Below are 26747 nucleotides of genomic sequence, written 5' to 3'. Positions count from 1 at the left end.
CTTCTGTTAGCCACATCGCTTGGAATTGTTGTCATCCATTTTTTTGACCTGGACTTCAGTCTCTTCCTCTGTAGTAATTTACCCTTCATTACCTCCTCCCACTATTCTTACAGACATCAAAAGTGTTGCTCATACCATAACACAATCAAGAATCTGTACATAAGTTAGAAGGGTTCCATCAACTACTTACAAAAAACACTTCACACAAATGCAGTCCTCCTGCCAAAATTTTGACTTCCCTCTTTCAAATGTGAATACAATTGAGCTTTTATTGAATTTTGTAGTAATCAGTGTATTTTAAAAATATGGACTATTTTACCAGAACTTCCCCCAAAAAATCCGGCCTACAGGAGACAATTAAGAGAAGTTGTAAGAAATAAGGAATTGTCAGGTTTGAATACAGCAAGTTTTCTGCTATACTGATGATTGTAACAGTATTTTTTACTCTTTACTTACAACATCATGATGCTGATGTTGGAAAGTTTTAGCCAACAGCTGTATGATATTCAGGAATAATCAGTTTATGCTTTACACTTTTAGAAGACTTTCCAATTAATCTTACTAAGCTTAAGAACATACCTTAATTCTTACTTGTTAAAGATGCCCATACAGATGATTTTAGCATTTTTGATCATAGCATTTTATGATCAATAACCTATCGATGACTATCTTGATGTGCAGATGTTAAATCTGGGTCAGAAGATTCCATGGGGTCAAAACTTTCGCTCTGTGTTCAGTTTTACTGTTACTTATCTGAGTGTATTTGGATCTTACAGTGCATTATGTGACCGTCATATATCAGAATTTATGATGTTCCCTTATTTGCTATGGCAATCTCATGATTGAGGATAGTTTGGGGTTTTTTTCCCCTCTAGCAACTGTTATGGGGAATTTCTATTATGATCAGAAGGTGGAATACAGTTTCTTTCTTTATACAGTGAATTCCTTCACTTTCTATTATATACTGATTATCCTTCAAACCCTACAGATTATATAAATCTCATTAGGAAGATCATCAGGAATACTTGGAATTAAGAAATATTTAAGAAATTTTGTACAACTATCCTCCTGTCTGTTTTCAAAAAGCAATCACAGGAACAATTTGATCTTTTGCCAGATTTAGAAAGTTGTATTTTAGTACCATAATATAAATTTGTACTGAGTGGCATCATAAGCTTGAAAAATCATTTTTATTAAGATACAAAAAAAGAATAAGGAAAATAGACATTGTAATTAAACATTTGCTTTCATCTACAAATAAGTATCGCGAGTAACAAAACAATAAAATAATTCTTTAAGTTCTTGTGGGCAGTTAGAAACGGAGGAAATAGAAACAGAGTCTTCTGAAATAGAAAATATTTGGCAATATCTTTTAGTTCTCTCAATAAAATATCCATGTAAACAAGTAATCCATATTTACAATATCATATGCAAACCTCTTGATTACATGTAGTAAGAAGTGTACATGTAATTACTGTACATTCAATTTTAAAATTTAATTTGCACCATCATTTCTCAGTTTCATTAATGTTGGAAAAAACACTGTTCTGCTTCTGTGCACAGTACGGTATGACAGCGTGTAAAAACATTAAAAAAATATTATTTTTTTTCAGGCATCTTAAAAAAATAGCACTTTTAGTGTTAGGTTTTGTAACTTCCTACGTTGTAATAGGAATCCAAACTTGGAATGTAAGCTCTACAGTCATGTCCCTGTAAAGACAACAATGTAGAAGATTTCCAACATGCAGAAAAATCCTGATAAAAAAGCTAGAGTTCTACCTTCCACTTATATCGTTGAAAATATACCATTTTATTTCCCATGTTGCTGCTATTACACATAAATACAGGTAAGAAGAGCTGCATGAAAGGAAGGTTAATGGAAGGCCACTCTGAGAAGCAGCTTTAGGAATATGTTTTTTTTCCAGAGAAAGTTACTCTCCAAAGTCCTATGTATTTTTATTTAGCACTTGAACTAACCTCATATGTTGCAAGGATACTTAAAGATCTTTTTAATCACTTTAGAACAGAAGCTGAAAGTCTATAGCGTGTTTTCTGTTTTGAATTGCACACACCAAGGTTGAGCAAGTTTTAGGAGCTCACAGCTACCACATCTCACGGGGACCTTCCAAAGGCCAAAACAGCCAGAAGCCCACAGTTCACACACATGAGGTATCACTGATTATGATAATTTCCCAGAATGGAATCTTTCAGCTCCCACTGAGTTTCTACTATCACGTTTAACCTCAAAGTTGAAAAATAAAAATATAGTCTGGCAGACTACCCTCAAAAGGTTGCTAATCCTTGATTTTCAATTAGTTTTATATCATCAGAATAGAGAAGTAAAGAAATGCCACCATTCTTTTTCAAGTATCATTACCCTTGAGCAGTACATGGAATAAAATGAAAAACAGAAGGCATACTGGTTACTACAGCTTAACTTTACCAGCATATAGAACCATTCACCTAAAAGCTGTTGATTTCAATACATCCAAGTCTGTCGTAACAAACAAAGTCACAGGATTTGTGGGGTTTTTTTTCACAATGTACTCTACAGTTAGAGTTTCTTCTAGAACAATCCTTAGACAAGTTAATACCTTCCACACAAACACAGTCGTCTATTAGATGACTTTGTACTCTGCAAGGATTGAATGAGCTCATTTTCACAGGTGGGTGAGACACAGTTAACAGGCCAACACATACCAACTTAAAATGCTGTTAGAAAGCTAGCATAGTAAATTGCTAGAGCAGTTGAGTTCATGTCTTTACTTCACCTGTTATCCTTCGAAAGTGTCAATACAGCAGCTCTCACAAAGACTAAATATGCATCCACCAGCTGTAAGATGCTTACTGATTTCACCAAAAGCAGCCATGTTCAGCAGAACACAAGGAGATCAGAAGAAAAGACGAGTTTTAGTGTTCTCCAGAAGCTACTGCAAATGCCTCTTCCTACTTAATGTTCAATATATAAATTTGTAATAGGATGCATAACATAACCATGTCGTGTCAGCTGAGCACCAATGTCATGTAAAACAAGTGCTCTTGTTTTTCTGTGAGAAAGCTGCTGTCAGTACTATTTGGATTTTATACTGAAGCTGCACAGAACAATTTTAGGGAAGACAGGTAATTGTGTGGAACTTGAAAAACAGGGAAAAAGCTGTCCGATCCATTGCACATAGTGGGACTGGAGGAGTGCTCACACAATAGGATAGTATTCCTGCTGTCATACCGGAATTCTACACTAAGGCATTTAAAAGCAGGTATTTTCCCAAATGAAACAATACACCAGTGCTAGGTGTGTCCCAGTCATCCACCAACATATGTAAGTGAAAACTCTGGGATGTAGTCCTTGAAGACCAAAAGGTACAGCAGAAAAGTTTTTTGAATAATTTACTGTGCTGGCTTTCTATACTGCATTCACCGAATAATTAAATGTTATTACAAATCAAATAACAAGAACTGAGGTGCTTCTTGTCAGAGAAGATCCAAAATAACTCATGACCAAAATTGTTTGTACTAACGCAACACTGAACTACAAAAACTGTATACTTGCTAAAGTTTAATGTGTTTAAACATTTTAAAAGCTGAGGAAGATAAAAATTTATGTAGTCTTTAAAAAAATAGGAAATTATATGCTGTCTGAAACTGTCTACAATGCCACATGAACAGTGGTAAATTTGGACTTGCAGGTTTTACAAGAGATTATAATAGAAAGGCTCATCATTTTTGACATGTGCAATCAAAATAATCTACTATAATTATTCTTCTATAGTAGTAAGAAATAAGTATTGTTTATACCTGTGAAAATAATGAATGAGCATAATACATTAATAGTCCCATTGCTAGGAAGAGCTATAAAATTAAAGTGCCAGTAGAGACTCAAACTGCATTATTTAGCACTTTAATTTCAAATTAAAAAGTCATAGTGTTTATAAAGTTTGCTTATAGACTAAAGTATGTTTTCATGCCTGTGACGATAATGATTTTGACACCAGTGTGGAGATACCAAAATTGGGTTTCAGTTCACAGGTAGCGTTTTAATCAAATCAGAAAAGCTCAGCTGTTTCTTGGAGGAAGCATTTCTCACTTCGAGCTACTTTCTTCTGTGAGATTGCTAGCAGTCTTCTCTTGTTTCTAACCTCCTAATTTCTGGTCTAGTGCCACAAATCAATAGAACTGTGCAATCAAATAAAGATAGTAAAATACTACCTTCTGGGATAAAAGGAAGACTTCGTTTAAGCAATACATATTTTTCTAAGTGTGCATCTCTAGTTTTCCAAATAAGACAACTTTTGCATTTGGATGTCTTACAATATCCTTAGATTTCAGTAATGATCGTACATAATCCAAAGCCAAATGCTTTCTCTATATGATATATGATATATTTGGTAGAGTTGGTTAAAAGTCAACAGATAGGTTTTGGCTAAAAAACCCCAAAACATAAAAGCTTTTAAAGGAAACATAACATTTAATGAAATTTTCATTCAAACTTTCATTCCTTTTTTGATTTAAAAATTTTAGACTAAACATTTTAATGGTGCAACTCTGCAAAGTTCTGAATTACCTCAAATCCCATAGAACTTAGTAGCTGGTGAGGGGGTTAATCAGCTTGAGAAATCAGAGCTTCAAAAAAAAGTGAACATTACCAGAAAAATTACGTGTGACCAACCAAACTCTGCTGTCTGGTATACTTCATGACTCTTGATTCATAACCTGCAAAATCATTCAGAGCAAAATTTAGTCTCAATCTTGTTAACTTTTCATGACTCTAAGAGATATAAGCATTAAATAAAGATGTGATATGGAAAACATTTTCCAATTATGTGATTTTCCCATTATCTGATGTCATTCATGCTCTCATTTTTTAAATGAGGACTGAGCATGAACCAATATAATATAATATAATACTGGAATTTAAATTCATGTGCAGAAAACTTGAGTATCTTTGAGCAAGCCATACTGAAAATAAAACCCCAACCTATTTATATATCAATATAACTAAATTGGAAGGAATCAGTGGGATTTGGCAGTATAATAGTACTGTTATTCTGTGTATTTTCTTTACATAGTTGATCGCTGGCCTGCTTCATCAAGTTTGAGGTTTTGCTTTCTGGCTGCTTCACTATTGATCCTCAGGTCAGATTTGTCTGCATTACTGCCATCTGTCATTGTGGATTCTGCTTCTGTGCCTTCAGGAGTCCCTCCAATGGGCTGCAGAACTTTAGCATTCTTTTCTGGGGGGCGCTTCCAATGGGACCTGCTTGCCATCCACAAAATAAGGGCACCAAATATGACAAGCAAAAGACCAAGACAGTTGACAAAAGTTGCCTCTGGTGGGGATGCACTATATGCAGGATTCTTCCTTTGGAAGGGAGAGGAAAAAAAAAGGTCAGTTGTTTTAAAGACAATCCTGGTCTAAAACCAACAGTCTCCTTCTAGGTAGGAGGTCTTTTTAAACCAAACCAAACCAGTGTCCCAGTGCTAGATGGTTGTTATTCTATGAAACGGAAGTATTGTTTGCAATGAATAACCTTAATAAACAAGTGGAAAAAAAATACTTACAATGAAAAGATAAGCTTTTCTGTGATTCCCATGAGAGCTGTTGCAATCACTGTTGCAAAGATGGTAAGACCTGAATAAACATGTATTGGCATGAGAGCTGCTCGGAGAGGAACTGGAGCAAAAGGGAGCAGAAAGACAGCGAAACCCAAGATGAGCTAAACACAAAACAGAACCACAGTTAAAGCTATATGGGAAACAAACTGTACTTCTCAAGCAGAATAAAAATCATCATAAAAATTCCATTTTGAGATGTCTTCAGGTACAAATTTGAAAAGAATTGGTGTTTTTATTTCTGAATGTGTTTCCCTTTAAAACCAAAGCAGTCATTCTGGATTAGCACCTGGGAAGCAGACATTTAATATTTTATAAATAATGCCACCTAATATCAGTGCCCAAACTGATTGGTAATGCTAAAACTGCAACCAAACTAAGTACTGGAAACCAAAGTTTTCAGTGTCACTAATTCAGTAATATATTAAAGGTGTGAGTAGCTACATTTTTAAAGTCCCTTCAAGTCCTGTCCTCTGCTTCTGTTACAGATTTACACATAAATGAAGATGAGAAGGCAGTCTAACCTTCTGACTTGAGTGGACTAAATAATTTTACCTTGATAAGAGTTTTAGTTAAATTACAGTACATGTGTTTAGAAGGGCAATGGTCTCTCAATATGTCAATCAGTTGGCATTTACAGAGTGAAGACTTGCGTGGGTGGCGTGAAATTATTCAGGGGACATGAGTCCTCCCATTAGCACTAATTTTGTGATGGCAGATAACCCATCATGTCACATGGTTTCAGTTACGGTCGTATTGATGTTGCATCCCTTCTTTAGTTTGTTCTACCATTACTCACCCCTGCTGCTAAATTAGAAATAGTGCATGAATTTGTATTTCATCTCGCTTTAACTTCCAGTCTTAGTCCTTGTTTTGTCTTTCCATGCTGGATTAAAGAGCCTGGTATTTTCTCCCTGGGAAGCTTTTTAATACACCGTAATCAAGTCATCTCTTAATCTTCTTTAGATCTGCTAAACAGTTGGAGCGTTTTAAGTCTTTCACTGGAAGATAGTTTTTCTAGCTCTCAAATTACTTTTCCAGATTTTCTTTGCTTTTTTCAATTTTTTTTACATTTAAAAAAATGTGTTCCATAGTATTTCATATGTGTTTCACTAATGCCATATATAGAGGTTAAGATAATCTCTTATTCAAGAATTTACTTCTGTTGTCACAGCATTGTGAGAACTCCTTTTGACCTTCATGTCGTCTTTGAGGACTTCTTTCCAGAGACATTGCTTTTGAAGAGACAGTCTCCATTTTTAATTCCTGCCCTATTCTTAAATTTATGTCCTTGTGCTATGCTGTATTAACATACATTTGGCTTAAATACAATATATTTACACTACTGTTCCTGTAGGTAGAGTAGTATGTGAGCATCCCCCCTCAATAATTTTTCAGTTCTGAGATTGACATGCCAGTTCTGGCAAATGCCAAGTGTCTTCTCTATTAACAGAGATGCTACTTTATTACTGGTTTTTAACAATAGTGCTCAATCAGTTAATAAACATCTGTCTCTGGAGACTTACATCCCAGTTTGGAGGAAGTAACACCACAGTTCTATTGATAAGATAGGCAAGGCATTAAGTGTCATTGATCATGTTTATAGTAGCAAAACGAAAAGTAGAATTAAGATCTTATTCGTAATTCTTTATCTTAACCATTAGAAAAAAATGCTGATACTCAGTATAGTGGCAGCACAGATTTCCCTGAAATAACTGCATTATGAGGACAAGGAAAATCTTAACATTGTTCCTTCTTATTCATTAGCTGTTGTTCAACCATAAAGAATATACTCAACAATGCTGCAATATGCTTTCTTTTTTCTAAGTGTTAAAACCTCTATTTCAGCACTATTTCTTGTACCTCCTAGCCTGAGCAGTGAAAGATAAAAGCCCAGAACCCAAATCCCTCATCTGGGGATTTTCTGTGCTTGAACACCAGATAATTAAGTCATATTTTTTCCTTTTTAGTGTTTGGGCAAAATAATTCAAAATCACAATTTGAAGGAACAAAATTAATTTCCACAGTGTAATAACACAATATATGGAGTTCAGAATGGATATGCAGAAACATCACATCTGTGTGTGTATGCTAAATGTCAGGGCATGCCTGCTCTTCTTCTATGCCAAATGCAAAATATACTGTTAGCTCATTTTAGATGATGGTAACTCTAATTCGCTGACAGTAGGAGCAATTAAAAGCATGCACATGAACATTTAGCAAAGTTTTGCTGATTCAGGAAAACTGGTTAGCAAATAGTAGCTCTTTCAGATGTCATATCCTTTAGATCTGCACTGCTCCCTGCTGCACTTGTTCTGACGATAAACAAGAGTCTTGAGGCCAAGAAGCGACTACTTAAAATTATGATAGCCGGAAAAAAAGAAAAACAATTCCTTCATTGGAGACTTCCTTAATAAAAGCTCTAATTGTATTTAAATATGCTGCCAACAAACCAAATACCTTGCTTTTATTTCAGCAGTTTATAGAGCTTAGAAACACTGAGTAGTAAATAAATGGCCATTATCCCAGCAAATAAACAAAATGCTTTAAAATACATTTTTCTTTGAAATCAAGGATCCAGTATTTGCACATTTACATGCTAATTTGCCAAATCACAGAATGTAAAATGGGAATCCCAATAGCTAAGAGTATATTAGTGAGGGCCTGTTGTGCCTGAATTACTCAACACATTCTTCAAATTTACAACCTGTTTATAAATACAGTTAGATTCTGACCTGGAGAGAATAAAATATAACAGCAGTCAGCCCAATCCAGCTGTGCAGACTGTACATGTTAGGAATGTTCCTGGCATTGTGGAATTCAAACACGGCTACCATAGAAACAATTGCAAGAATCATAGCTATGGTATTCAGTCCAGCATGTATGAACTTCATTAGGAGTTTGCTGCATTTCCAGGTCCAGGGCAACCTGTACACAATAATAGCTGAAGAAAGAACAGAAACAAGATTTTATGCCTTATAGGATAACTTCTCTCAGATTTTAATAATCATACATCATTCACGTAGTTCCATTGTAAATTACAGGAATATCCAACCTTTAATCCTCTAAAAAAGTCTATTAAAAGCCTTTTTCTCCTACACATAGCATAGCATATTCCAAATATACAACTAAGGCTTAAATAGAGCTTTTAGGGAGATTTCTTCCTAATTAAAAAAAAAAACAAACTTAAGTGTGTTTCAAAAAAAGCACAGTAAACAACTTGGTGTTGTCTTTTCCTCATTCCTTAAATCGATCTAACAGGGATTCTGCATAGGATTTTGATTTTTCCGCTACTAGTCACATTGGAAGAATAAGGCCCAATTTTTATATCCAGAAGACCACCTACTGAGAAAGTGTGTAGGATTATTTCTTCATATTTATTCTCTTTGCCAACTTTGGATAACGCTATTCTCCAATTCTGTAGATGTCTATATGACTATCTATTGCATTGATATTAATAGGACTACTTTAAATGGGAAAAATGCTACTCAGCATAAGGGAATCATAATCTGACTCTTAAGAGACAAAAGCATTTGGCAACTACAACTCTTCTCACACTGTTAGATGAATGTAAAGGTTGTTTTGCCTACATTTGCATTAATAACTCTAGCAGATAGTGTTTTGTCCAGTCTGAACAAAACAACAATTTCTAGTGATCTAACTCCAGACGGCCCTTAGGAATAACTTAGCCTAGAGCTGCTTGTCGCCAGGCTCTCTCCTCAAGGTCCCCACTGCTCCTTCCCTGCCACAACTGTCCCCTGCTCCTTTCGCATGACCCAGGTGCTTTCCACAGGGAACACACGCAGACCAGAGTAGATCACTGAAGCACCAGGTACATCTGATGACAAACTCGGTAGTAATTCTGGATGTGTGACAGCACATAAGTATATTCAGATAGCAGGGGACAAATATTTATGAGGACACCCGATCACTTGACCAGTAAAGGCTAACGGCCACATCCATAATGTCTTGCCTGGGCAAAAAGACTGACCTCCATTCATCTGATTTATCACATCCTCATTCAAGGTTTCTGCTTATGAAAATACTTTCAAATATTTATATATAATTAGCTTTATTAAAACAAAAGAATCAGAATGTATGCAGGTTTTTTAAAAAGTTCCTGTTCCAAACATTAAGAAATAGATGTGCACCAGAAAAAGAAACAAAACAAAACAAACAACAAACAACAAAAACATTACTGGATAAATGCAAAGATTAAGAATTTACTTAAGTGATTCTCATGTGCTTTACATATTCCTTCTTCATAACCGTAGCTTTTTATGCAACAAAGTATAGGTTATGGAAAATAAATAGGATATTCATTCTGTATGTTGTGATGAATAATAATAAGTGACAAATTAATTTCAAAGTTCTGTTTGCCTTTTTTCTTTTTTCACTTGGATGCATGCCAGGAAATACAGTACTGCACTAAATAATTCACAAAGAAAACACTGTTCACAAATGAAATTTCCAGACTACGATCAGATTTTAAGTCAATGCGTGCTTTTACATACTGTATGAAAATATAATACTGGAATGAAAGCATCCCTTAGAATATTTAAATATATACAGCAGTTAGGTAGTTCTCAGCTTTCTACTTTTAAAAAGTAACAATAGTAAATCCTACAAAATCAGGACGATAGAAGCCTGGGTTTTAAGATGGTTTGGCAGTAATCAATCTCTATGACATAGGTATGATTCAGCACACCAAGCTTACGACCACCTCCAACAGTTTCCCAAAAGGTATATGATAGTCTTATATCTTGTTAATATTGAAATAATTGCCTGCATCAGACTGTTATTAATTAACTTGATTCTGCTTTCTAATTTTGTAAAGCAGGTGTGCCAAAAGGCCCCAAACAAGCCTCAACATCCCATGAGGATATTCCCGGTAAATCCTCCTTGCTCCATCTCACCATGTGGCCCATAGTATTGTCAATAATTTATTCCAAGTGCAGCAGAGTACTGGACTCTATGTCTTGAAGTAAACTTGATGTGCATAGGTCCTGGTCTCAGTTTTCAGTCTTTGATCTCAGAGGGTCAAGTCCAGGCTAAAATTTTCATATAACATTTTCCTTTGGTGCATAAGATGCTGTCGTCTAGTTGATTTAACTTCCAAAATCACTATCAAACTCCTTGGTCACTCGTCCACACAGCCTCAGATCTCTGTCTGGGCCATGAATTTTCTGGGCTGTTTCCCATAAACAGAATGATAGAGCAGCAAGGAATACAGACGAATGGTTTGGACACTTGTTAACAATACCATGCATTAGCGTGTTATGTGCCACAGCCCAGGACATATAGTACAATAGTACAATTCGGTTTAATCCTCTTTCTGTGAGGGCTAGGAAGTTATACGTTGCAACTTGAGCAGATCTGACTGTTTATCACCGTGAAAAGACACAATCCCACTTCCCCATCACCACTTTTGTTCCAGTTCTGGGTGCTTCCCCTTGCCTTTGTCATTACTGGCGCTTTTCTGAGCAGCAGGAGAAAGAAAGACAATCTGGGGAACAAAGGGGAGAGGAAGAGGAAGATTCTGCTTTCAGTTGTGCAAGCTCTTAAAAACTCGAGACTCAGACATGATGTGTAATTTCATTTCAAAATTAAAATAGCCTGGGTTAAAAGCACAGACACAGTTACAGCATTTTTAGTGGTGACATGCTAAAACAGTCCTGTGAAGAACTTTCTCTAGGTACAACATCTCTACTACTCTTAAAGAGATTTGACAGTCGAGGCATCCTTAGACACAGCTTCTTCACTCAGGTCTCACCCCCATTTTGAGCTCTGATTTTAAATCATGTCACATAGGGCAGAGTGATCTTGCAGCATCTTGTATGTTGCACGGGACACTTGTTCTTTGCCAAATGTACGAGCAAAATTCTAGAATTAGCTCTCTAGTATTTTCTGTCTGGCGTGTGCTTCACGTGCTCTAGGGAGTTGTCACGGATTGCTCATGAGGTGCCTTCCACCTCAGAAGGCACACAGCGTGGTTGTGTGAGTGCACTGCACAGCACCACCTCACAGCTGCCAGAAAGGAATGTTCTCTTCACTCCTCCTGTTTCCTCTCCTGCTCCTTCTTGGCTGATCCTATTGCTTACCTTCCACAAGCTATGAATTCCCACTAGGTTCTTTGGGAACCACTTTAACACCACAATGGACAAGTGCCCATTTATGATTTCAAAGGGACTCAAACTAAGCTCGTTGAGAGCTGCCTCTTTGCAAGCTGCCTGTGATGAGATCTTTACAGCTCTGCAGTCATTTGCCCTTCCAATTCTTGAGAATTCTTCAGCCCATTGGATGTTAGAAACTCCAGCGATTAGTTATTTTTCCTTTGAACAGATATTTTGTTATGTTTGAAGCAGAGGTAATCATGTCTGTCAGGTAACTCCAGGCAAGCATTATCTTTAGATGTGATTTCAAGATGAAAGACTATCCTTCTTCAAAATAGATTTCCACTCCTCCTCCTTGCTCTTGCATATTGTCCACCATCTCCCTTCTCCCATCTATGGCACTTGTGAGGCCCTTTGTGCAGGCAATTCAACTTTCTGTTCCAGCAAAAACTGTACTTGGGGTGGGTGGGTGTTGGTTTGCTGCTAGTTGAGTTCATTCGGTTTATGGGTCCTGACAAGGACCGGAGCTGGCACAAACCAACAACCAGTAGGAAGATGAAGTCTGAGTCAAGGAGAAAGCTGAAAGGGAGAAGTGGAGGAAAAAAGTAGGAATCTTTCAGCCACGGTGAGCCGTTAGATTGTCTCCCCCACCTAGGTAATTTCATCCATACAGTTAAAATTTAATTGACTCTGTAACACCACACAGTAATGTGGCAGACCAGGATTTTTTCTTCACTGTTCTCTGTAAGAACTCTTAAGTAACATTCCTATTGTATTCCTTTATTAATATACTGTATACTTTATTAATATAATAATACTGCTGACGTTAGGCTACGTCCTCATCTTTTAAGCCTGTTTAAAATACAAATTATATGATATTTATAAGTCATATATAATGAGGAATATTAATTGTGCAAGCATCTTCCAAGGTTTATAGAGTCAACCTACAACTTTATTGTATGGAGTTTACATGTGACTCATAAGCAGTAGAAGACTGATCTGAGGATGGGAGACAAAGACTACCTCGCCCTTCTTCTTCTGACTCACTCTTTATTCAATCTTCCACAGCCCGAAAACCCACCATGCTGCTCCTCAGTCTGCAACAGAGATTGTCACATCTCTGTAGAAAAAAAATATTCTTTTATTAGGTGAATAATGGGAAATCCTCAAAAATCATTTATTCCACATTATGTCTTGGTGGGTTTCTTAATTAGTCCTTTGGGAGAGAACCAAACATTATCATGTGCAGGCCAAACATGAACTAGCATGCAAATACTCCTTTGGAGCGTGCCCTGTGTCTACAGTCATTGTTCAACATTTCTACATGTAAAATAAGACAGAATTACTTATTTACTTATTTAACCCATTCTATCATGCTACTATTCCTTCAAGCCCTTCTTAAAACTCACTTTTTCCTCATTTTTTTTCCCTATCTTAGTATTTTCAAAAACGTTGCTGCACTAATACACACACACACACTTTGATTGCCTGTGTTTTTCCCACTTCAAGCCTAGAAAATCATCTGGACAATTACTGTGCGCTGACAGTGTTTTGTCAGGTATCATTTACCTATAGGTGCTGATCAACAAATAGTAAGTATTAATATTAACATGCCTACAGCTTTTTCATTTGATTGACAAGATATATCCAACACTTTATCAGGGTACATCTACTTTCCAATATGCACATTATTATAGTCATCCCTTCTACCTCCTACAGACCAACAATGGAACATTTCTATCCTTTGTATAGACTTTAATGAACTCAAGAAACAGTTCATTTGGTTATTATTTCAAATCCTCCACACAAATTTAACCACGATATTTATGAGCTATTCCTTTCTACTTCTAACTACTTAAAGACTTCTTTTTCTTGTACGTGTGCAAAGAGGTATCCTGTTCCCCAGACTCATCCAAATTACTCTGAATTCAGTGGCAGACTTCTGTCAACCAAATTGGAATCAGATTCACAGGGGGATCTTAAGCTGTTGATATTTCATCTGATTTACTACAATACCCCTTCAGTCTCTGACTTTGCTTTTCTTGTTATATAGGACTATATATATATATATATATAAAAAATAGGATAGTCCTATTTTTTATATATATAATGTAATAGATATAATATATTCCTATATATATTCCTATATATATTTATATATATATGAAAAATAGGATTTTCCTCCCCAAACAATGCGCTGTTATCAGTGAATTCCTTGTATCTGTTCCCTTTTTTTTCTTTTTGAGCTACGTTAAACTTCCATTTGCACCTATCCTTACCTACACAAGGTTTGAAGCAACATCCTTACTATGTGACACAGGGAAAAACTGAGTTTCAGAGGAAAAAAAAAAGCAAATGCGTAGGAAAAAGCTGCAGAAAACCTCCCCCTCTTTTCTTCAAAAAGTCTATGCTTATATTAAAAACAGTAGTTTGGTCATAGTAAGTAGCATAGATCTTAGTGAAGTCATCCAGGTGTTTCTCACTTATTTATAGCCTGAAATGACACTTCCTATTGAGCAACGTTATGTAAAACAACTTCAAAATACTGTTTGTTGCTCAATAGCAATTTGTAACTTGAAGCCACAAAGCTGAGAACACACCCTGCTCCCAGCGAAAAAATGAAATTTGCAGAGGATGTTCAAATCACAACATTCCCTTCCTAGCCAGAACTAGACAGCCACCCACTCCTCCTGCATATTCCAACCTCTGGCTGGGCTCCGGCCGAAGAGCGAACACACATGTGATGCAAACAACGTGTTCCACTGGAATGAATGTCCGGATGTGCTGGACAAGTTTTCTGGCTGGATGAATACAGCATACCATTCAGCGGTGAAGCAGATGTAAATAAGCTTATTAAAAATGAAATTCTAAGTTTGCCTAGACAAAATTTGAGTTTATCTTCTGTTACGAAGAAAAAATACTCCTGCTGACATTTATACTATATGTCTCCAGAGGTTCTTCATTACTTAAGAACAGTAAAATCTTCCCTGCCCTCTCCCCCGCAAAAGTTAGTGGTAAAACTGTGGATAAAACATGTTACTAATGTTTTGCTTAGTTCTCTTCATGTTGAAACTATCAAGAATTTTGTCACTGACTTTATAAAAAGTTACTGTTGGAAGCTGTTCTGTCAAATTTTTAGTTTTAATGCCATTAGCATAAATTGACCCTCCCAAATGTCAGGATTCTTAAGGTACAGTCCAGTGACCTTATTTTTGCAATATTTAACTCTAGTTTAAATATATTCACAGACTAGATAAGCACCTCTGTGGTGCCCCATCATTATCTGCTTTTTAAACATTACTGAGAGCATCACATTTTTCTTTCCTAAATTGATACTGTTTATCAGCTACAGTGTGTGTAATTTAGTTGTTTTCCTGGAATTAGCCAATTATGCTAACAGCAAAAACACAGCTGAAACTCTAGAATTCATGTTGGCCTCAAGGAACAGCCCTGGCACTTGAGACCTAACATACTAATGGTGTGGGATGGAAAAAAAAAGATACTGCTCATGGTTTAAGTGTAATGGGAAACATTTAAAAGCCAGTCCAAGGCTGAAGTCTATGCAATCAAAAGTTCATACATGCTATTAAAAAAAAACCCTGCTCTGGCGGGAGGGTTGGACTAGATGATCTCCAGAGGTCCCTTCCAACCCCTATCATTCTGTGATTCTGTAATCATTGGATGTTATTTAGGCAAGAGAATTAAGAATGAGTTTAAAAGACATATTTTATGAAACAATTTACTCTAAGTCTGGGTTGATGAACTGCATTTTAACGATGCTTCTGGTGCTACATTTTCTCTGGCACGAACCCCGTTCCTGGATCTAGCTCCAGTGGTACTGAACTTTTCCTTTCTCCTCTCGGGACGTGGGAGGGAGCCAAAAGCAAGGGAGCCAAAAATAGAGAGAGAGACTTTTCCTCGGGCAGCACTTCTGGCATCTCGGTTCTCAACTCGCATAAATTCAGGCTGGCTGGGAAAACGCACCTCGCAAAGCGCTGCTCCAAGTGCGAGGCGATCCCAGGCCAGGGTAAACAAGTGCTTGCAGAAGGGAAAAAAAAACCACCAACCCACATAGAGCCGTTTCGGCTTATTACAAGGGACTCTTTGTCCCCCTCCCGGGGAGCGCTGGCTTTCCTAAACGGCTCCGGCTCCCGCTGTCACCCGCCGCCGGCCGCCCCGCTCCCCGCCGCCCCCGGCCCGCTCCGTGCCAGCCCCGGGCCCGGTCCCCGGACGCACCGATGCCCTGGATGAAGACGAATCCCGTGATGATGAGGACGGGGTGCCAGTTGAACTCCCGCGGGCTGCCGTCCCAGCTCAACCCTTCGCGGTAGTGGAAGACCCAGACGAGGGAGAAGACGACCGAGACGAAGCCGACCAGCAGCGCCGAGCCCAGCAGCGCCAGGAATCGCCCGTAGTCCTCCATCTTCCGCGCCCCGAGCACGGCAGCGAGCGCCCCGAAGGAGGGGCCGGGCGGGCGGGCGGGACCGGGACCGGGCGGGCGGTGCCAGCCGCACCTCCCCGCGCCCCCCGGACCTCCCGCCGCCGCCTCGGCGCCGCTTCTTCTCCGGGAGGGGGCTGCTTTTTATTTTTGTGTGTGTGTGTGTGTCAGCCTGTCCCCTGCCTGGGTGCCCGCCCCGCGGCTCTCCCCGCTCCCCGCGACTCGGGGCTGGAGCTGGTGTTGGCGGGTCTTGTGCAGCGGGCTGGGGCGGAGGCGGGCGCTGCGGTGGGGGAGGGCACCGGCGGGCCGCAGGAATTTACAGACCTGCCATAAAGATAAGGCGGCGCAACCATAAGCGCTGGCAGATAAAAGCGGGAAGGGCGTCGCGATGAAGAGGGGATGCGGGAAACGCGGGGTGGGAGCGCGGGTGAAGGCACTGATGGGCTGTACTTGGAGCGCGCCTTCTGTCATTGTGTTATGGTTTGAAGAACCCTCAACAAGTTATTGTCGCTCAGACAATTACATTATCACCCGATGAACCCTCCCTACTCGGGAAGGGGAATCGGGACAAACAAGGAAACCTGAGGGTTGAAATATAAACAAATTTAATAGAACAATAATGGAATAGATGATCCGAGGGCTGGAGCACCTCTCCTGTGAAGGCAGGCTGAGAGGGTTGGTGTTGTTCAGCCTGGAGAAGAAAAGGCTCAGGGGAGACCTTATAGCCCCTTCTAGTATCTGAAGGGCGCCTACAAGAAAGCTGGAGGGGGACTTTTTTACAAGGGCATGTAGTGATAGGACGAGGGGTAATGGCTTCAAACTGAAAGAGAGGAGATTTAGATTAGATATTAGGAAGAAATTTTTCACTGTGAAGGTGGTGAGGCACTGGAACAGGTTGCCCAGGGAGGTTGTGGCTGCCCCATCCCTGGAGGTGTTCAAGGCCAGGCTGGATGGGGCTTTGAGCAGCCTGGTCTAGCGGGAGGTGTCCCTGCCCAGGGCAGGGGGGTGAAACTAGGTGATCTTTAAGGTCCCTTTCAACTCTAACCATTCTATGATTCTATTCTATGAATAATACTAAACAATTAACATTAATAGTACTAATGAAGTAATATTGATCTCAATACCAATATAAAACATACAAGGACTGTACGTAGCCCATTCTCTCAGCAGGAAGCCGTGCACTCCCACCAGGGACAGCAAATGTGGGACACTGCAAGCACTGCAGCTTCGGGAGGAAGGGAAGGGCTCAGGGGTCCGGTACCAGGCCAAGAAGTTCTCTGGATCACCACCATCAAGGAAGAGAGAAACTACACAGCAATCTTTCTAATTTATATTGAAAGTGACGTTCGTGGTATGAAATAATCCTGTTGGCCAGCCTGGGTCAAGTGCCCGGGTCTCACTCCTCCTCATCCCTGCACCTGGCTAACTTGAAAACACTGAGACCTTGAAACCCGCATGTCATAGCTGTCTATAAAGTTAAGTATTTTCACAAATTCAGACAGTAGAGTCTTCTAAAAATACAATTTTTCCTAGTATCAGAAGAGACCTTACCGAAAAGTAGAATTACTGAAAGAGAAATTAATCCTGTGTCGCTCACACCAGGACATATGATCATCCGCTTCCCATTGGATTCACTGAGAGCTGTAAATGTAAAACAGATACTAGCCAGTTTCATATACGGACTTTGGACTAAGCATGCAGGAGTATTTGGGCATTGTTCTGTTGAATAACATCAAATGTATCAAATGCCCACTAGCTGAGAAAGGGGGCACACAAACCTTAAGATAATTCCAACAGGTATGGAAGGGCCCATTGCAGGGAAGTTAGAGAGGAAAACAGTAGAAAACAAAACAGAATTGCAAAAGAGACAACAGGCAGCTGTAGTAAAAAATGTAACTTGATAGGTTAGACCTGTTTTGTAAAATCATGTATTTGACCACTTTTTCCTTTGCTGTAGAACATCCAGCTGGCTCTGAAGCCTGTCAGCTGTAGCAGGAGGATATGCCCAAACATATATACAACATTGCTTTCCTGGTATTTGATTATCTTACTTTTGAAATACATATAGTGTCAAAATACATATGAATTAGAAATTCATTAACTGATTGAAAGATAAAAAATACTGTTCACTTTGGCTAGTCTTTGAGATGTCTGATATGCTCAAATTGAGGCTAAAAAAATGAAAGGAAACATTTTTATGGAACTTAAAATAGTTTCAGTAGAGTATCTGGCAATTCAAACCCAGTACTTCCTAAAGTGTTGGAAACATCTACATAGAGACGTGAAGACTGAGCCAGATTGAAGTGGGATGCAAATATATTTCTTCATTATTCTTTCTAATCTCCTAAAAATAGATGTTGGGCTCTGACATTTTGAAGAAAAACTTGACTTGAACATCACTTGTATAATGATGTTTAGCTTTAATTTGTGTGGATTTGGTGTGACTTGCTCTCCAGATTGAAGTGGTTGCTCGTTCTAGTGGCATTGGTAACTAGAACACCAATATTGTTAAGTTTTGCAAGTCACAGCATCTAAGAGAAGATCTAAGCCCTGAATCTTCTGATGAATGCAGTCATGCGTGAACTTCCAAGGATGCCGGATTATCATAAGCTCATGAGGCAAGCAGGTCATCTCAATATTATGTTCATAAAATTTTTACAAGGTTTCCTGTGGATTGCTTAAATGAAATTAATGTTTCTATTCTTTACTTGCAAACCAGCATATAATAAACCCATAAATCTGCCTCCTTATGCACAAAAAATGTCATGTGGTTTAAACAGCATAGTATTTATACATGATCAATTTTGGGGTATTTTTACCTGTTAAAAATATCTTTTTCTCTAATTCTCTGAAATCCTTTACTCACAGTCTTTTAAACAATCAAATAATCTCTGTTATATTTTCAACAATTTAGTGTTTAGTTAAAGAGTACCCTAAAACCTTCATATTTATGTTGGAATGTTACAGCTTGCAAAGCATCAGTTTCATAGTGTGCTTGTCAGTTCCATACAGCGAATTGCAAAATTACTACATATAATTCCGAAAAAAGGATTCGTAGGCCTCAAAATGTGTCCATTCTTTCCAGTTATATGAGCTGGTCTAATAAAATGTCTTTTGTCTCTGTAAAGCCTATAAACTAACATAAAATAAATATTTATTTTAATCTGCCTTCTACAAACCTAAATCTCCAAATTGCAAAATCCTTCCAGTTCCTGCTGATTTCCGCAAGCTTTGATTGTATCCAGTCACCCCGACAGTCCCATAGAGGAACCAGAATACCCAAGTGGGTTTTAATTATGCCTAAAACTATATGTCTCAGAAGACCTTGTGATGAATTCCTTTAGCTCAAACTGGTGTACCCTGCTAAAGCAGCCCATAACAAGAGCAAACACAGAATTTAATTGAACTGAAAAACGAAGCCCAGTTTTGCCAGCTAACTGTGAACAAAGTGTTTTTCAAATGGAATCAAAGAAATGTGAAAGCTTACAGAGTGTTAAATAAACCAAACCTGAACAAAGTGCAAAATAAATTGTTACGCAAAGTTAAGTGTACTTTGTGGAACATCTGTAATGCGGAAGAGATTTCGGAGAGCACAATTAGTAACTCCTGCCTGTACTTCTTCGTGTTTCCTGTTCTTCCATCGCTTCTTGCCCCACTTGATACATCCATCAGATAGGTATGGAATCAGAAGCAATCTTTAGCACAGCTACGCTGTCCAAGGGGATTGCATGTTTACATGGGGGTGGGAACTCAACATCCTACAGCTGACCGCTGGGGGCTGAATTATGCGCTTGGTAATCTGTTTGGAACATAAACCCCCACTGGCATAAAAATGAAACTAGCCTGCATGGGGCTTTTGCATCTCTTGGATCAACGAACACCTGTTTTTGTTAACCGTTGCTGTGGGTAGGTGCCGCAGCATTTCGTGATCTCTGTTCTTTGCCTGAGCCTCCATCTCCTAGAGCATACGGATGTGTTTCCAGTATAGCACCAACTCCCTCACTGTGGGGCTCCCTCTTAGTGGTTCTGTTGGCTCATCACCTAATATGCACTTCTTTCTTTGGGTTGCTGCATTGTCGGCTCTAGGAGTAGGATGGCTGTGACTTCACACCTGGAAGAACCCACAATGTAGACAGGCAAAATAAGAGCAATAAAACAGAAAGATTCACAGGTTGTTTTGAGGAGGCAGCAATGGACTCCTGCCTGCATGGCGCCTGCGGTACGTGGCTGCTTGGCAGCTTCTGTCATCGTTTCTATACTGTTCATACATCGTGAGAGCAGCAGCCTAGACATAAATGTACATGAATGTTTGTCTAAGCAACATGCCGTGTCACCATAGATCATTATTTTGTGCTTTTGATGTAACTTCTTAAATACAGGAAGTGTTTCTAATTTCCGGTGGCCAGTAATGATGATTAGGGGACTGGAACCCCTCTCTTATGAAGAAAGGCTGAGGGACTTGGGTCTTTTCAGTCTGGAAAAAAGATGACTGAGGGTGGATCTTGATCTTATCAATGTTTATAAATACCTGAAGAGTGGCTGTCAGGAGGATGGGGCCACGCACTTTTCAGTGGTGCCTGGCGACAGGACAAGAGGTAATGGGCACAAACTTGAACAGAGGAAGTTCCATCTCAACATGAGGAGGAACTTTACTTCGAGGGTGGCAGAGCCCGGGCACAGGCTGCCCAGAAAGGTGGTGGAGTCTCCGTCTCTGGAGACATTCCAAACCCGCCTGGACGTGTTCCTGTGCAACCTGCTCTGGGTGACCCTGCTCTGGCAGGGGGTTGGACTAGGTGATCTCCAGAGGTCCCTTCCAACCCCTACCATTCTGTGATTCTGTGATTCTGTGACTGATTTGTCGGAGCTGTAGTTAGAATGAGGTTAGAGTCTCTCTTACCAGCTACAACTTTATCTCTGTTTTCCCATGCTGGACGAGTCATCGAAGATCCAAACCTTGGAACAGGACATTCCAGACTGGTTACAGTGTCCCTCAAAGCATTCGGATGAGTTTTCCAGAAGCCTGATGGCTGTTCATCTTGTAAACAAACAAAACTGCTGAGATAGTCCAGCGGAAGCTTTAGAAATATCCTCTCAGAAGTTATCTTACCAGGAGTAATGCTGACAAATGAGTTTAAGTAATCAGTGTTTGAATGGCACTAACAAACCAGAAGGATCCTTTTACTTTTTTTGGCACCGAATTTCATGTCTAAGAAGCAGAACCACTTGACCTTTGCTGTTTAGGGCATCACTGATTTATCTTTGCAAAAATTGCAACTATTGAATGGGACCCTTCCTAGAAATAATCCTTACTTACTCTCCATCCTGGAGAGAGCTTTCACTGAGCTAGAATAAGGTAGATGATAGTGCAGCTTTTGTCCAAAATTCTATACTGGTTGTAGGCCAGCCAGTATTACCTCTGCAATGAAACTCTTTATTGTGCTTTAATCCATAGACATTTTGCTTCTGTGTGTTGTAAAATATTTTTCTAATAATTTAAGGTCTTTTTTAGAAATTTTTGAAAATTGTGGAACCGTGGGGCAGTAGCTGGAGTTGCTGAAGGAAGATTATAAAATGTTACCGCTTGCACTTTTTATTTGAGTTGGGCTTTCTCATTTTCTTGCCTGTTGCTCAGCAGCCTTGTGAGTGAATGTGTACTCAATGACGAGAGAGACAGGATGCACGCTCTTTTTGTGCTCAAAGCAAATCTTATCAAGAGAAGCTGGTCCTTCCTAACTTTTCAGATTCTCAGCACTGACTGAGCCATTCTTCCTGCATGTATCAAATACAAATTAAGACAAGGGTCTTAATTTGTGTTTGACACAAATCAATCCCAGGGCACTTCTGGGATCCCATTTTTCTTCTCTGTTCAGATCATTGAGATATCATGGTGAAGTGGGGAAAAAAAGGATTTTCTTGCAGTAAAAATACTGGAAGTGTACTGCTTTGGTCCACAAAACAAATGTTTATAAGGATTATAAAATCAAGACAGCTTCCAGGCAGTAGAAAGAAGGGGCAGTGGCATTATAAAGGGCTAAAATACGAAGAGTGTGGTGTCAAGAGTCAGGAGTTTCCTAGTTCTCTGCCCCAGAGCATGGAAATGTGCTGCAGGTTGCGTGTCAGAGGCGGGCAACACATGTACATGCCCAAAGTTGGGGTTAACTGCAGATCCAGAAGATAATCAGGAAAACTGCCAGTGTATGAGTCTGAATGTGGAACATCCGAGTAAACACATTAATGGGATAGTTTCCCCATCTGGCTTCTGGCAAGCAGCTGCTGCTGGTGAGCCTGCAATCCTGCAGATCTCGGGGAGTGCGTTGCTTCTCCTGCAGCATCTCAAGGAAGCCAGAGCTCCTGAGCCACTCTGTGGAGTAATTCCAGTGAATTTTTGCTTCCCCTTCCATGCTTCCTTTATTTCTTCCTGAGAAGAACATGCACGTACTCTTCCCTAAAAATATAATCTCCCCCGCTATTTGGCCCTGGTGAGGCCCCACCTCGAGTGCTGTGTCCAGTTTTGGGTCCCTCACCTGAAAAAAGACATTGTGGTGCTGGAGTGCGTCCAGAGAAGGGCAACGAAGCTGGTGAGGGGTCTGGAGCACAAGTCCTGTGAGGAGCGGCTGAGGGAGCTGGGGGTGTTCAGCCTGGAGAAAAGGAGGCTGAGGGGAGACCTTCTCGCTCTCTACAGCTCCCTGAAAGGAGGGTGTAGGGAGGTGGGGGTCGGTCTCTTCTCCCAAGGAACAGGCCATAGGACAAGAGGAAATGGCCTCGAGTTGTGCCAGGGGAGGTTTAGACTGGATACTAGGAAAAATTTCTGCACCGAAAGGGTTATCAAGCATTGGAACAGGCTGCCCAGGGACGTGTTTGAGGCGCCATCCCTGAAGGTATTTAAAAGCCGGGCAGACACAGTGCTTAGAGATAGGGTTTAGTGATGGGTTTTGTCAGAGTTGGGCTGATGGTTGGACTCGATGATCTGAAAGATCCCTTCCAACCTAGGCAATTCTATGATTCTGTGATTCTATAATATTCCTAAGAACACAGTATTCCTTCCCCACTCAGGCAAGAATAAGGAATTTGTACTCCCAGTTTACTAAATGAGTCGTTAAACTATACCAACCAAAGCAGTTCTTACAATTGTATCACTGTAACTGTTCACTCTGCTGGAAGGATACCTAGTTTCTTCTATTCTTCCAAACCCGCCTATTTTTGCAGTTAATTTTAATGTCTTACTACCCAAAGCAAGCAGTTTGACTACTTTAAATTTATTTAATCTATCAGCATTAGAATGCATTGACAGAAAATTCTCTTAGAACTCCTGAAGTTTATTTTGGTCGTCATTTTGTAACTTCAGTAAAGCAGAAATAAATACTATAAAGTTAATAGTTGCGTAAACGCCAAGTCTAGCAACCAGAGAGCTTCGAGTGGTCCTCTGAAAATCTAACATTGTGAAATAGGTGCAAAACAAAAATGTTCCCTTTTATGTCTCTAACATTGATTTTAAATACTGGAAATTAAAGACTTTCTTCCTTCTTTTGGTACTCATAACCCGTTCAGTCTGTGTATCAGGAGAGACACCTGGAATTCACGTTCATCCACAGAAATTCTCTTCAAGTATGAATAGGGCTACCTGGGAATTACTATACTACTCATCCATTCTTCAAAAGTAATATTTTTGCAGGAAGTTTCTGAATTCTTTGTTTTAGCAGGGACTAATTAAATTTTTCCAGTTCATGGAGATGAAGAAAAGGTTCTGAATAGGTTCAGATCTGCCATGCAATTATTACTAGTGAGGCATTGCTACATGCATAGGAGATCAATTCACACATCTTCCAGAAAAAAAGCTCTTTAAAGGTTTAGTACTGGTGACTGTGGCAATACTTGGCAGTTACGAAAGAACTCCGTTGCTGTTCTACAAATTATTTTGTGGTTCAGCTTTAGAAAACCACCTTTTGAATACTTCTTCCCCTTTTTTGCTCATATCATTTCGGTTTTGTACATTCTGGCAGCAGCAGAAAGCTTGTTTCAAACAACCTTAAGTGAAACCCAACATGAATGCAGTAGTCCATGACCTTTTTACTTTACGAGACCAACATTTTCCCTTTTTCAGGCAGAGTGCCCAGAGACTTTGCTTTAAGCAACGAACAGCAGTTCCTCGCAACTGTTCTTTAAGAAAACATCCAGTCTACACCCCCTCCGATACCTGCCCTTTCTAGCAGGTATTCCTAATAGCAGTCTCATCATAACTGGGAAGCAAATTAATTTGTTCATTAGCTGTTCCACCATGTGGGATAGCTGTCACAGTTTCACAAGGAATAAGTTTCTTGCTGGTGAGTTTTTGGCAGTCTTCAGTGACTGTTAAGTAATATAAATGGTATTTTTCTCAATAACAAGAGGAAAAAAGGACAAAATGAGGTGAAAATGAGCAAGAAACTGTGCTCTTAAAGTAACGGGACATGCCCAGAAAAAAAGAATAAAGAAACATTTCTCCACACTGAAAATGCAGAAAGTTTGGGTGAACTTACCTAATTGCAAATGTTGGCAATAGTGGCTAAGATTCCTTCAATTCTGTGAGAATTCAATTCAATTTGAAAAGATTCAATTTGAGAATCTTTACTCATGTTAACGGTTCATATATATATTTACATTTAGGTATATATGTATATACATATATATTCTTTTTTTTCCTTGGGCATCTAGTGCTAGTGAAAATAATGGAAGCGTGAGCTTTCCGGCTTCAGTCTTTTAAAGTATGCCCTTGGTGCAGTTACTTGAGACTGCAAGTCAGCAAGACCGCTGCCTGCAAAAGGGGAAACATAGCCCCCATTTTTAAAAAGGGAAAAAAAGGAAGACCCAGGGAACTACAGGCCAGTCAGTCTCACCTCTGTGCCTGGCAAGATCATGGAGCAGGTCCTCCTGGAAACTCTGCTAAGGCACATAGAAAATAAGGAGGTGATTGGTGATAGACAATATATGTCCATCTCTGGAGCTCACAACATAAGGAGGACATGGACCTGTTGGAGTGAGTCCAGAGGAGGCACAAAGATGCTCAAAGAGCTGGAGCCCCTCTGCTGTGGGGACAGGCTGAGAGAGTTGGGGTTGTTCAGCCTGGAGAAGGCTCCAGGGAGACCTTATAGCCCCTTCCAGTACCTCAAGGGGGCCTACAGGAGAGATGGGGAGGGACTCTTTATCAGGGAGTGGAGCGATAGGACGAGGGTCCCTTCCAACTCTAACCATTCTATGGTTCTATGATTTTATTCATCTTAATTTCTGAATTTATAAATAGAAAATAAACCACATCTGAGGAAGCTCTGTTTTTTTCAAAGCAATTTTGTTTCTCTTTTCTTGTACTGATGTCACACCGGTGCTTGCAGAGACAATTATGCTGGGCACGTGCACAGGAATATTTTTTCCTCCATAATGGAAACCACATGAGTATCCTCAGAATTTCTCCACTTTACAGATACTGTTATTCTTTAGCATACTGAATTATTCAGATTGCGTAAGAGATTTCCAAGTACCTAATTTACATTATGGAAAAGAGGAAGGTAAGTGGTCTAGAATCATCATAAATGGACATCAAACTGTAAGTCTACAGGCCAGATCTAATGCATTTATTCAAATTTCATATGCATTTGATGATACTGCACAATAGAACAGCTCTGCCAGCAAGTTACCAAAAAAATGCTTACATATAAAATCTCCTGGCAAAGTAAAGCACTACCTTTTTCTGGTGGGTGGATTTTGGTTAAAAATTTAACTTGAAATAAAAGCTGTTGATTTGGGTGGGCTGCCACCAAGCATGAGGGTATTTGTTCAGATACAGGGTTATTTTTACCTGTAAAAAGCTGGTTTGTGATCAGGATTTTCCTCCCGTTTAAATAGATGTCTATTTTTAGAATTTTCTGGGGCTCTGCATAGGTGCAGGAGGCAACGCTGCTCTTCACAGCTTGGAAGGCACAACCCATAAGCATTTAGTGATTCTGCTTCTCTGGTGAGTTCCAGCCCGTTTGTAAGTAGCGTTGTGAATATACCCATGCGAGTGTTCAGGGCTGGGGCTGGTCATTCTGGATTCTCTACTCTTAAATAGTTTTCAAGGTGTTTTAAAGTAAACAGAAACATCTCTCCTATTCTGGCATGAAAATGTCTGTGTGTGACCTTCCAGGATGGAACATCTGCCATTGTCTGTAGAGCAGCAACACAGGGTGTATTTAGAGCAATAGAATTTCTTACACAAAGCCCATAATCTTCTTCATCAAAGTCCGGGCTGCCTTTTGGTCGTTACAAATTGCTGCATTTTTCAAAAGATGGGTACTGAGGTACAATTGTTGATTTAGCAGAATATCACAAGTCTGCAATAACTTAAAAATAATGGTCACTGGAAAGTATAGCAAACTCCTGAAAGCTACAGCTGATCTTCATGAGCAGCACTCGCGCCATTTAATAAACAATGAAGTTTAAATGTTAAATGTTTAAATGTTCCACTCTGGGTGGAACTGCTTTAATGATCCAAACAGAAATAAGCATAACATATCAATATCTGCTTACGAGTTGGATATTCTGCCTAAGAGCATAGATTCGTATTTGGTTTTACC

At 39.4% G+C, this 26747-nt stretch overlaps 2 protein-coding genes across 6 annotated transcripts in view; one reads left to right on the top strand and one right to left on the bottom strand.

Moving 5' to 3' along the window:
- The window catches only part of METTL8 (methyltransferase 8, methylcytidine), a 118124-nt gene that overhangs the window by 30057 nt on the left and 61320 nt on the right, over positions 1 to 26747 (top strand). The window lies entirely within an intron of this gene.
- LOC128912314 (plasma membrane ascorbate-dependent reductase CYBRD1) lies at positions 1172 to 16391 on the bottom strand. Its single transcript, XM_054207961.1, has 4 exons — positions 15960 to 16391; positions 8346 to 8554; positions 5560 to 5714; positions 1172 to 5359 (listed from the first exon to the last, which is right to left on the bottom strand). The coding sequence occupies exons 1-4, from the start codon at positions 16144 to 16146 to the stop codon at positions 5059 to 5061; spliced, it is 852 nt and encodes a 283-aa protein (XP_054063936.1). The 5' UTR covers positions 16147 to 16391; the 3' UTR covers positions 1172 to 5058.

This window comes from Rissa tridactyla, chromosome 7 (assembly GCF_028500815.1).
Source record: "Rissa tridactyla isolate bRisTri1 chromosome 7, bRisTri1.patW.cur.20221130, whole genome shotgun sequence".
NCBI lineage: Eukaryota > Metazoa > Chordata > Aves > Charadriiformes > Laridae > Rissa > Rissa tridactyla.
Note: the sequence above shows the minus strand (reverse complement) of the source record. Positions and strands in the feature narration are given on the sequence as shown.

What these genes read in the sequence shown, in the direction of transcription:
- LOC128912314 (XM_054207961.1), bottom strand. Translation starts at nt 16,146, where the DNA reads ATGGAGGACTACGGGCGATTCCTGGCGCTGCTGGGCTCGGCGCTGCTG. An exon ending in CGTCTTCATCCAGGGCATCG is followed by an intron (nt 8,555 to 15,959) that starts GTGCGTCCGGGG and finishes TTCTTTCTTCAG; the next exon opens with CTATTATTGTGTACAGGTTG. An exon ending in TTATATTTTATTCTCTCCAG is followed by an intron (nt 5,715 to 8,345) that starts GTCAGAATCTAA and finishes TTTTGTGTTTAG; the next exon opens with CTCATCTTGGGTTTCGCTGT.